General features: G+C 38.1%; 1 protein-coding gene across 1 annotated transcript in view; it reads left to right on the forward strand.

Annotated features, from left to right (window-relative positions):
* TMEM38B (transmembrane protein 38B) overlaps nt 1-12,772 on the forward strand; it is a 54,377-nt gene that overhangs the window by 22,616 nt on the left and 18,989 nt on the right. Inside the window, exons 3-4 of the mRNA XM_008592717.1 lie at nt 9,241-9,425; nt 10,570-10,657. Of these exons, the coding sequence (XP_008590939.1) occupies nt 9,241-9,425; nt 10,570-10,657 (273 nt within the window). The remainder of the gene's footprint in view (nt 1-9,240; nt 9,426-10,569; nt 10,658-12,772) is intronic.

Here is a 12,772-nt window from a genome sequence, read left to right on the forward strand (position 1 = left end):
TGCAGTTTTAGCATATGTTTATTTCCCTATACAATATAGTTTTTGAAAGTTTTATAAATGGAATCAATTGATCAAAAATAAAGCAATTTTTCCCTGACTTGCTGTTTTATACTCAACATCTGTTCTTGGGATTCATTCTTATTGCATGTGGTTGTAATTTATTAATTTTCACTTCTGTATAGCATAGCCAAATTAATATGTCCTAATTTATTTGTCTACTCCCGTGCTGACAGATTTGTTTCTAGTTTTTGCTATTGTAAATAGCATTTCTAAAAACAGTCTTGCATGTATTTACTCGTGTACATGAGCAAGATTTTCTCTTGGTATATGCTTAAGAGTAGATTTATTGAATTATAGGGAAGGTGATTCTTACACTCTTATTAGATAAGGCCAAATGTACTAATTTACATTTCCACTGCATTTCACTCACCCTAAGAAATGGACTTTACCAGTAAATTACATATACTCATACATTCCCTTCCCCATCCCATCTCTCTCCCCGTTTCCCACAGATAACCTCTATCCTAAGGTTTGTGTTTATCTTACCTTTTACAAAACCTTGTATCATATACATGTATAAACAATAGATTTTTAGTTTTATTTGTTTTGGTGCTGTTTTAAAATGGGGTGTCATATTGTCTATAGTTTCCTAGGACTTGTTTTTTTCACTCAGCATTATACTACTAAGATTCATTTGTGTGTTTGCATGTAGCTATAATACATTCCTTCTCACTGCTATATAATCCATTATGTTAATATCTATATTTTATTTATTCGTTTGTTGATGAACATTTTTATTGGTTCTAGTTGTTTTATTGGGCATTACAACACAGCAATAATAGCAACTACTTATGTAGCATTTACTATGTTCCAGACAGTTTTCTAAGTGCTTACATATATTATCTCACATAAATCTCACAAGTACTCTGTGAGATAGGAACTCTTTTATTCTTATTTAAGAGATCATGTAACTGAAGAATGAGAGGTTAATAACTTGCTCAAAGTATCATGGATATTGAGTAGTTGGAGCTCAGATTCAAACCTAGGATGTCTAGCCCTTCAGTCTGTGCTTATGCAGTGTATTGTTTTGTATTCCAGAAATCAGAACATTGTCTTTGTCCTCACAGACCCTTAAATGTGAAAAATGATACTGGCTTACCTAGGATGTCTAGCCCTTCAGTCTGTGCTTATGCAGTGTATTGTTTTGTATTCCAGAAATAAGAACATTGTCTTTGTCCTCACAGACCCTTAAATGTGAAAAATGATACTGGCTTAACGAAATAGTATATTTTACTATTTTAGAGGTTTTAATATTTAGAACAGATTTGTAGTCTTTGCTTCATTCAGTTGATTTTAATTTTAGAGATTAGGTGATGTGGGAATGTACCTTAAACTACTAAGCAAGGTCCTCTGTATTTAGTATATGCTCATAGTATATACATCTGGAGATTAGCACCATCTACTGGCAAGGAGAGACAATAACTTGATATGTCAGTATACTTCTTGGAAAACTGTGCACTTTGATGGGATTTTTCTTTCTATAAGTTGTTTCTTGGGGAAATTAATATTTTATAATTTTTATGTATTGATTTTTATGCAGTCTGTTTTTCTTAAACTTCCAAGTATCAATTATTATGTATTGCACATTTGCATAACTGAGACTACATTTAGATGAGGAAAAATACAAGAAAAAATATAGTTTTATAGGCGTCATTCTGTCAGTCTTTTTCAAAGCATACACATAAAATTATTAATTTGTTATAGTAATAAGTGTAAGAGCAAAGCTGTCATATTGGACTAACATAAAATATATTTAATTTATTGTTATGTTTAGGCTTAGTTAAGTGATACACTCTTTGACCGAAGAGTGGAATTGATAGTAGAGTAAAAACTGAGTTCTCAGTGATTAACCCTCGGAAGCCTCTCTCTGGTCATTCTTGGTATTGGCCTAAATTCTACTCTCATCTTTTTTTGTTTTTTTGGTGGCTGGCTGGTACAGAGATGGAACCCCGGACCTTGGTGTTACCAGCACCATGCTCTAACTAACTGAATTACTGGGCCAGCCCCCCTTTTTTTTTTTTTTTTTGGTCCTTTTTTGAGATCAGCCGCACCGCGCTCAGCCAGTGAGTGCTGTGAGCGCACCGGTCATCCCTATATAGGATCCGAACCTGCGGCGGGAGCGCTGCAGCGCTCCCAGCGCCACACTCTCCCGAGTGCACCACGGGCTCGGCCCAGCCCCCCATCTTTATAAAAAAAATTTTTTTTTTTCCTTTTTGTCTTTTTTACTGACCGGCAACGGGATCGCAACCCTCAGTGTTGCGCCCGCACCGCGCTCAGCCAGTGAGTGGGAACCGGTCTCCACATGGGATCCGAACCCTCGGTGGGAGCGCCGCCACACTCTCAAGCGGCGCACTCTCCAGTGTGTCACCGGGCCGGCCCTAAAAAAATTTTTTAAAAAAAATTCTTTTAAATACATATTGGTTGTACATATTTATGGGGTACAGAGTTATATTCCTTTTTTTTTTTCCTTTTTGTCTTTTTTCATGACCGGCAATGGGATCGCAACCCTCGGTGTCATGCCCACACCGCACTCAACCAGTGAGCGGACTGGTCTGTATATGGGATCCGAACCCTCGGTGGGAGTGCCACCACGCTCCCAAGCGCCACACTCTACCGAGTGCGCCACCGGGCTGGCCCCAGAGTTATATTTCAATACATGTATACAATGTGTGATGATCTAATCAGGGCAGTTAGCATATTCATCATTGCAAAACTTAATCATTTTGTGATGTTAATATTTGATCTCCTCTCTCGTAATTTTATTTTATTTTATTTTTGGCCACAAAACAAGACTTAATACATTTAAAAAGACTAAGATCATAAAAAATATGTTCCTCAACCACAATAACAGAAGGAAATTTAGGAAATTCACAATGTGTGGAAATTAAACAATACTCTCCTAAATAAATGATGGATAAGAAGAAAAATCACCAGGAGGTTAGATAGTACTTTGAGATAAAAATCAAAGCCCAGCATATCAAAATTTATAGAATGGAGGGCTCATGCAGTGCCTAGAGGAAAATTTATGCTTGTAAACACCTATATTAAAAATAAGAAAAATCTCAAATCAGTAATGTAAACTTCTACCTTAAGAAAATAGAAAAAGAACAGCAAACTAAACCAAAAGCAAATATAAGTAGAAAATAACAAAGATTATAACAGAAATATATGAAAAAGGGAATTGAAAAAAAATAGAGAAAATCAGCAAAACTAAAAGGTGATTCTTTAAAAAGATCAACAGAATTTGCAAACCTTTATCTAGACTGACCAAGGAAAATAGAAGACCGAAATTTCTAAAATCAGAAATAAAGCCAGGAGCATTATTACATTGTCATTATGGTTTTTTGTGGTGGTAAGATTTGGTTTCTTTTTCCTGTTAGCATTTTTGTTCTATCAATGGGTTATGTTCTTTCTTGTGTATTCATGGTAGTGATTATTGGTTTTCAGATTCCATTTGCAGGTCTTTCTTGAGGATTTCTCTCAGGGCTGGTCTTGTGGTGGTGAACTCCCACCGTTTTTGTTTGTCTGGAAAATACACTATTTTTCTCATTTCTGAAGGATAGCCTTGCTGGGTATAGTATTCTTGGCTGTCAGTTTTTTTCTTTTGGTGTTTTGAGTATATCATCCCATTTTCTTCTGGCCTGTTGTGTTTCTGTTGAGAAATCTGCTGTTACCCTGATAGGGGCTCCCTTGTAGGTGACTTGATGCTTTTCTCTTGCTTCTTTTAAGATTCTCTCTTTGTCTTTGAGCTTTGCCAGTTTGACTGTCATGTGTCTTGGAGAGGGTCTTTTTGGATTTAATCTGTTTGGGGATCTTTGAGCCTCCTGGATGTGAAGGTCCATGTCTCTCCCTGTTCCTGGGAAAACTTATTATTTTGTTGAATAGGGTTTTCATGCCATTTCCTTTCTGGTTGTCTGCTAGCTTTCTTAGATTTTTTTTCATTTTTTTAGAATTCTTTTTTCCTTTATTTTTGTTCACCTGAGTTATTTTGAAAAGACTATCATCAAAATCAGAAATTCTTTCTTCTGCTTGTTCTAGCCTGCTGGTTCAGCTCTTGATTGTGTTTTTTATTTAGTTGAGTGAAACTTTCAGTTCTATGAGTTCTGCTACATTCTTTTTTTCAGGTATTAATCTCTTTGTAAATTTCTTCCTTCAATATCCTGGATTTTTTTTCTCATTTCATTATGTTGTCTGACTGACTGAGTCTTCTCATATGTCAGTGAGTTTCCCTAAGATTATTGCTTGGAATTCCTTTTCAGTCATTTTAAGGGGTTCCTGCTCTGTAGGGTGTGGTATTTGAGAATTACTGTATTCTTTCAGTGATGTCATATTTTCTTGAGTTTTCATATTTCTAGTATCTCTACATTGATGTCTGGTTATCTGGTAGAGCAGTTGTTTCTTCTATTACTCTGGAGTGGGCTTTGAGAAAAGAGATGGCCTCTTCTTTTTCTGGTTTCTGCTGGTGACTCTCCTTGTGTCAGTGCAGCCAAGTGTCTGGCATGCCACCTGCACAGTGGCTGTGGCTACTGCTGTGGCATTGAGCCACTTTTGTGGCAGCAGTGGCTGTGGTGGACCACCTGTGCAGAAGTGATGTTTTCAGCATGCTCCTTACCTGCTTGTGGGCAGAGGGAGCTGTCCTTGGCTCCTGCGTAGGACCCTGGGTGTACCCTGTTTCTTGCCTGGTTTTGGGCAGAGGGGGCTGCCCTCAGCTGCTGCCTAGGACCCTGGGCATGCTCTCTTGTTGGCTTCTGAGAGGAGGGCAACCCCTCATCTTTTCTACTTGTACTGTTTTATTTATTAGTGGCCTACAATCTTGATTGTATCCTGTTTTAGACTAACTTCTATTCTTTATCATTTTTTTTTGTAATTAAAGTGTGTTACTTAAAAATGTATGAGAAATCACGTGTTGTCTTCTCATTCCATTTTTTCTCTCTTTTCTCTCTGTTTTCTTTAGGTACTTTACAAGTTAAAGGTACCTTAGATTTGACAATTTTATTTAAAGGTTAAATTATAATTTTTACAGAAGGGACATGGTGATAACTTAATGAGTGTTGGTTGTTGAGTGATTCATTAAAGGAATTTTAAAAAGCTTATTTGTGTTATAGAGTGGGAATAGTTGTGTCATAGAGCCATTGGTTTGATATGTTTACTCGTAAGTCTGCTGAGCATCATAAATAATTATTCTTTTGCTGTTTGGCTATTTATTTTGAATGAGAACAATTTTTTTGTTTAAAATGTTAGCTTATTGTAGGTGTACTTCAAAAATATCTGATTAAATAGAATAAAGAGATATTTGTCCAGAAATAGCAGTAATTATAGATTTTAGACCGTATAACATAATGTCACTTGGTTGAATATAAAAAGTCCAAGATTGCTATTGAAATAGTATGTTTTTTTCTTTGTAAAGAAAATGTAATTTTATTAATATTACTTTTTACATCCTAGGATGTTGTAGTGGAGCAGTTGGGAGGGAGAGGGAGAGGGGAAAGGGGAAGGAAGTGGAATGGAAGAAGGAGGAAGGAGGAGGGGTGGGATTAAGGCCTGTGACCCCCCCCCTCGTTCCCACAAGGGAGACCAGGGGGCTTCCAGCAGTGGCTTGGTCATTGCTGGTCTGGGTGCAGATGTCAGGGAGGTGTGACAAAAGACCTCGCCCCCCACCATCCCAGCTTGGGAACTTGGGGCCCTTCTTGCTGCAGTTTGGTGGTCATCACTGGGCTGGTTGCACATGTCGGGGGTGTGTGGCCGAGGCCCTTGGCTCCCCACCACCCCTGATTGGGAGAGTCTGGGGCGCTTCCTGCGGCAGCGTGATGGTCATTGCTTGGCTGGCTGTGCATGTCTGGGGAGCATGGTTGAGGCCTAAGGAACCCCACTACCCCAGCTTGAGAGAGCCCAGGGCACTTCCTGTGGCGGCTTGGTGGTCGTCACTGGTCTGGCTGTGCATGTTGGGGCAGTGTGGCCGAGGCCCGAGGACCCCCCACCACCCTAGCCTGGGAAAGCCTGGGGTGCTTCCTATGGTGGTTCGGTGGTCATCACTGGGCTGGCTGTGGGTGTCGGGGGGGCATGGCCGAGGCCTGAGAGAGCCTGGAGCCTTTCTGTGGCAGTTCAGTGGTCGCTGCTGGGCTGCCTGCAGGTGTTGGGTGGGCATGGCCGAGGCCCAAGGCCCCCCCACCACTCTGGCTCGGGAGAGCTTGGGGAGCTTCCTACGGTGGCTCGGTGGTCACCAATGGGCTGGCTGTGTGGCGGGGGTGTGTGTGGTGGGGGTGTGTGTGGCTGAGGTCTCCCACTGCCCTGGCTCAGGAGAGCCCAGGGTGCATCCTGTGGCTGAGGCCCTAGTCCCCCACCCTTGGGATTTGTTGTGGGTGTTGGGGGGCATTGTTGAGGCCCCTGGCTCTCCCCCCTTTCTGGCTTGGTAGCCCAGGGGACATCCGGTTCTTCTAGGTGTCATAGGTGTTCTTTGTTGAAATGAGACCTTTACTAGTGAATATGAAACTTTGTCTCTGGTTGTGGTTACTTTGTTTTTTCTTTCAGCTCTGTGTTGGATTACTTGCTGTTCCCACCATTTAAACTCTGCACTGCAACTAATTTGTTGTCCTTTGCTTACTTATAAAATGGGGGAACTTCCTGTGGGGACCAGTACTTGAGCTGTGTGGTGTAGCTAAATTGCTGCTTTGCTACTAGTTCTCTGGGGAAGGCTTTTTGTGCAGATCAGGTTTTAATGTTTGACTTCTTGAGAGATCCGGTGCACCTGGCTTGTGTAGAAAATTTGGTGTGGGCCTGAGTCTTTTCATCAGACTGCACCTGCTGCAGTTCTATATTCCTGACCAGTCTCCTCTGAGTGGTCCTATGCTGATTGGGGTACAGATCAGCTGTCTTTGCTGTGACCTATGTTCCCCTGGTGGGCCTGTCTCCCCCACCACCCATGCTCCAAACACTTCCCATGGGCGGGCTGTGTGCTGGTCCCTTGTGATGACTCACTGGCCTCTGAGTGGCTCCTTTTTTTCAGTTGTTGTGGCTCCTCGCTCCTGTGTGGGTCCACTCCCTACTAGTGGTCTTGCTGGCCCATGGGCCACCAAGGCCCTTTTCTCCCCTGCCGCCTCCAAGGAACTGCATCCAAAGGGTACAGCTGTGGCTTTTGCCAGCTCCTGCTCTGAGCACTCAGCAGTTCCAGCCTGGAAGTGGCCGGGGTTCAAAACGGTCAGAGCAGTTTTTTCTTTTTCTCTTCATGGCTTTTCCCGCCTTCATGCACTTCGTAGGTCTCTCCTCCTCTTCCCCTGAGTTCTAGCAGCCTTAGCTTGGCTGTTGTTGCTTTTTTATGGTTGTAAATTGGTTGATTTGTGGAAGAGAGTGATGCTGGCCTGGGGACTGTCTATTCCACCATGTTGACTGGAAGTCGAAATAGTATAAGTTTCGAACTCATGTTAAAGATATGCTCAGTGTAGGGAATTAAAATGGGGTCATTTGTAATATTGTTTCTGTTGTTTCTTTGTTTGAATATTTTACTTTTGAGAATACTTTTGAGCATTAAAGGCTGCTAAAGTGAAACCAAATCCCCCTTACTAGATACCAAAATAATTTTATTTTATTAAAAATACATTTGAAAATTGATCATTTAAATGTATATACTCTTTTTTTCCCCCATTACCTAACTTACTTCCTAGAAATTAGTTCTATATCTAAAAACTAGTGTGCAGAGACTTTCAAGATATTATATGAACATGTAAAATTTTAATATCATACTAGTCATTTTAAAAAATCTGCTGCTCTCAGATGACTTCTTTTTCTCAGACTCTTTGTCAACTGATTATTTTATTTGGTGTATTTTGTATTTCGCCTCCAGATTGATGGCTAATGAATGATTTAATTCAGGGCTACTTTTCATCATGTTGAGTTATAGGTTAGGACGTAAGAAGATTAACAATTCCTGTCATCTAAGAACTATTATAATTTAATTACAAGCATTACAGCCTTTATTTTATATTATAAAGGAAAATGTATAAAGAGCTATTTGGGGACATAGGAACCAATTGTTTTATTTGTACAGAGCCATTAGAATGTAGTCTGAGCTGAAAAGATTAAATAAAACAAAACCGCTAAAGTCAGTGGATATAGTAGTATTTGAGTGGGACCTTGAAGAATAGGAAGGAATTGGTAAGTGGAGATAAAGAAGAAAGGTCGCTTTACACCAAACAAACTGTTGTGTCTTGTATTTGGTCTCTGAAGCAGTATTTTGGTAAACATTTCATACTCCATGAATACTTTTGAGAATTCTGACTTTATGAATCAAGGATTGTATTATTAACATTAGTAGTTTCTTTTAAAAGAGATGTGGTACTTCTTTCATGCCATCTATTCTATATCACCCCATTAAAATGAAGATATGTTCTGCTTTAAGCACAAAATTGTCTGACAGATTATTTAAAGAATGGAGAGAAAAAACGTAGCGTGTCTTCCAATAAATACTACTGCTAATATTTGAACGGATAGGGAGAACAAATGAAGTTTTAAAAAAAAACTCACCAGAGAAGAGGTGCATTATTCTTAAACTAATAACGGTTTAATTGGTTAAAACTAAAGCTTACTTACCTAACTTAAGGAATGGGCTTCATATTCTTTCAGTTGTATGAAAGCATGTTCTTCCTTAACACAAATCTGTATCCTTGTGAGCTGTTTTTGTATAGTTTGTACTTTATGTCCTGCACAGAGGGGCACAGGTGAAGATGTTAATGAGAGTTGAAATGAAATACTTGCTCAGTTACCGAAGGCCCTTTAGTCTAATTCATTTTCCCAGAGTACTAAGACACTGCAGCTAGAGGAGACCCTACTCCTGGAAGTGATTATGCATTTCCTCTATTTTATTAGTGGGTTCAGCATTAAGCTTATAGAACAGGATAAGCACAATTTAGGAATCAGTAAATAATTCATACATCTATAGAGTACTCTGAAGTCCAAAATTTACATTCCCCTCTGATCATGACTTTTTGGCAGATATGTTTGTGATTTAAAAAAATCAATTCTCTACACAATCTGTACTTTTCTTGAATTCATATTCCGTGTTTATGTGGATAATTCCATTTGTTGTGTTTTGCCAAATTGTTTTTGCAATTGTTTTGATAGATTAGATTTTTATTTCTGTTTTTCTGATGCTATTCATATATTAAAGTATTTACATTTTAATTTCAGGTATATTATTTTTTTTTGCCCATGGGACCTGGTTTCCCAGGGCTATTCATTCCTACCTGTTCAACTCTTGGCTGCAGGAATGAAGGAAGTGACCAGAACTTGGAAAATAGTAGGTGGAGTCACACATGCTAATAACTATTACAAAAATGGCTGGATAGTCATGATAGCTACTGGATGGGCCCGAGGTAATATTAACAATATGCATTCATAAGTGTTCTGTTATTGGTAAGTCACAACTACTGAACAATTATCTGGTTACATTTATGGGGATCACATACTTCAATAACAGTCTTTTTGGAAGGTGGAAACCTTGTTTCTCCTGGTTGGTAAAGTTAATTCAAAATTAGCACTTTTCATTAGTACTGGTCATCAGCCAATTTTTTGAGGCTGACTACTTTATGGTATAAAATTTTTATGGTTTGTTTGATTAGGAGCCCCAGAACCGGAGGGATTTTTAGTTAATTAAGTTGTAATGCCACCATAAATAAAACAAGTTTAAAATGATGTGATACATGTAAATATAAAAAATGTTGCTCCATCTTTTCTGTGTTCTTTTCCCATCCTAAATTACTGGAAATAGTAAATATGATTAATTATGGGTTCAAGTTCACTTTGCATTGCTTGCCTTTATTGTTGTTTTGTATGTAGGAACTGAACAAATTTTTCTAACATCTTGTTACAGTGTACTGCCACTAAGACTAATATCAGGAAAGGAAATGATAAAGCAGAGGATTTTATCTTTTAGGTCTGAAATAAACCTCTAGCCATATCTCTGTGCCTGAGGCATGCATTTTAGCCTTAATTACAGTACAATAGCGGTTGCCTTGCTGGGAAAGGGAAGGACTGTCGTTGCCTCAGTACTTTAAATATGCAAGGCAACTTTTTTCTTCCTCCCAAGAATTATATTTGTGAATCCTCTTGGAATTTTCAACCAGGTGATAGGATTATGGCTCCTATTGCCTCAGTACTTTAAATATGCAAGGCAACTTTTTTCTTCCTTCCAAGAATTATATTTGTGAATCCTCTTGGAATTTTCAACCAGGTGATAGGATTATGGCTCCTCTCAAATATTTTTTCAAAAAAATTTGGCTAAATCATTCTTGTTTTATTTTCTTATTTTCATTTATTGTTTTTTTATTAAAGCATCACTGATTATACATATTTGTAGGGTATGGAGTTGAATAATTAACATGTTCATCATTATAAAATGTAATCACTCCTTGTGTCTATTAACTGATTTCTTGCTAACACCCCTCTCCCTTTCCTTTTCCCACCTCTAGTAATCACATTTCTGTTTTCTTCTTCTGAAGGTTCTTTTCTTATTTTTAGGTGCAGGTGGTACCATTATCACACATTTTGAGCAGTTGATAAAAGGAGATTGGAAACCAAAAGGTGATGAATGGCTGAAGATGTCCTAGTGAGTTGGTATAAATTATACTGAGACCTGGATTTTTATCTTTAGATCCTAACCAAATTTTTTAAAAGAACATTTTGTGGATTCTGAATATAGATCAAATATAGCTGAAAAAATAGTGATGTTAATGGGAAGAAAACCAGCAAATTTGTTTCATTCATAAAGTTTGCTCTCTCAAATGTAGTTTTAAAATAAATATTGATTCCCTTCTCTGTGGATTCTTCCCCTTAGAAAAGAAAATCGAACAAAAGCCTCTGAATTGTAGGTTTGTGGGAAGAGTATGTATTTATGAAGAGAGAACTGCATAGGAACAGACTTCTCTGGATGGAAGTAATCAATTATAGGCTCATAGCATTTTTATTAATGACTATAAGATCATGAAGATTTCAGATCATACATAGTTCTCGTAATAAAGTATCAGGTTTATGGAAACAAATCAATATATTATCATAAAGCCCTGTAGTTGCTTAAAAACATGATGGTTGAGCTTAATTAGCATATAAAAATAAGGAAAATATTAGAGGAAGTACTCACTCTGTACTTGGATGATGCAAACTACCTTTGCATCTGTTTAAGAGAATTGTTAAATATTTTCTAATGGCACTGACCCAGTCTTAACTAAGTCACAGATATGTTCCTGATGCACCTGAAAATGAAATAGAGAAATATAGTTACTGTTTTCACAATCCAAGAGGAAAAGACTTAGGTAATAGTGGCCCTAATAAGCAAGGTGAGGAAAGACTTCATATAAAAATAAGCTCATTTTCTAATTAAAAATGCATTATAAATGGATTAAAACAAAGGTGAAGAAGCAGTAGGAATGGCGAAGTACATTTTAGTGAACCAACAAACTCCAGGACATTTAACTTGGAAAGTACCACTTAAAGCTTGAATGAGGTAGTTTACAAATAGAACAAAGGAGGCCTTGGTTGAAAATAAGTCATAAATAAGATATTAGTGATATTCAGGGGAAAATTTCCTCACTTTCAGTATATGCTTTCAAACATCTTCCATAAAACATTTCTTGGGGGCTTTTATAACCAAAAATAAACTATTTCTCTTCTGTTCAATACCTTGAAGTGACTCCCCCAAATGGCCAATAAGACCCTCTATGATCTGCCTCTCCCCTCACACCCAAATAGCTTTGATTTCATCTCTTGTTGTTATGTCTCTTGCTCAATCCACTCTGTCGGTAAATAAGCCAGGTATGGTCTGGTTTAGCACTAGCTTTTCTCTCGCCTTAGAATCTTTGGTCCCCAGATGACTAACTCCCTTATCTACTTTGCTCAAAGTTATTTTCTCAATGCTTACCTTCTCAGTGAGGAGTACCCTACTTAAAATTGCAAATTCTTCTTCTATTTTTCTTTTTTCGTAGCATTTATCACCTTCTAACATATTCTGTAATTTACTCATTCATTGTGTTTATTCTCCCCTCCCCTTGCCTTCTCTCCCTACCCTTTAAAGAATACAAAATGCCAATAACAGAGATTTTTGTTTCCTTTGATTGCTCTGTGTCCCAAGCACCTAGCACATAGTAGACACTCAATATATATTTGACAAATGAATGAATGATCAGCAAGTGGGTCAGGCAAGATAGGTCATTTGGTTCATTACGGGGTGTGTGTGTATCAGGCAAGATAGGTCATTTGGTTCATTACGGGTGTGTGTGTGTGTGTGTGTGTGTGTGTGTGTGTGTGTGTGTGTGTATAAGTTTTCATACTTGTATATCACCAAATACTTTGCATGCCTTTTATGTTTTTTAGTTTATCCATTCAGTGCATGTTTGTTGAACAGTTAATTGAATGCAACAGACTTGGTAGAGCATAATATATTCCAAATTAAAGTCTTAGAGAATAGTGTGTAAAATTAGTGTTCTAGAAGTGAGTGAAGTTGAAATCAGAATCCTAAGCTATTTTCTGAGCCACATGCCATATGCCAGCTGCTACATAGGCACTTTAAAAAAATATATGCTATCACTAATCTTTTAACAAACCTGAGAAGTGGGTATTATTTCTAGCTCACGGGTTAGAAAACTAAGGCTCAGAGAAGTTAAAAGACTTGGTTAGTGCTACACAGATAGTTAGGATGCTTTTCTCTATTTTTTTTTCTTTTTTGGTG

The sequence above is a fragment of the Galeopterus variegatus genome, unplaced genomic scaffold (genome assembly GCF_000696425.1).
Source record: "Galeopterus variegatus unplaced genomic scaffold, G_variegatus-3.0.2 Scaffold8232, whole genome shotgun sequence".
NCBI classification, from domain to species: domain Eukaryota; kingdom Metazoa; phylum Chordata; class Mammalia; order Dermoptera; family Cynocephalidae; genus Galeopterus; species Galeopterus variegatus.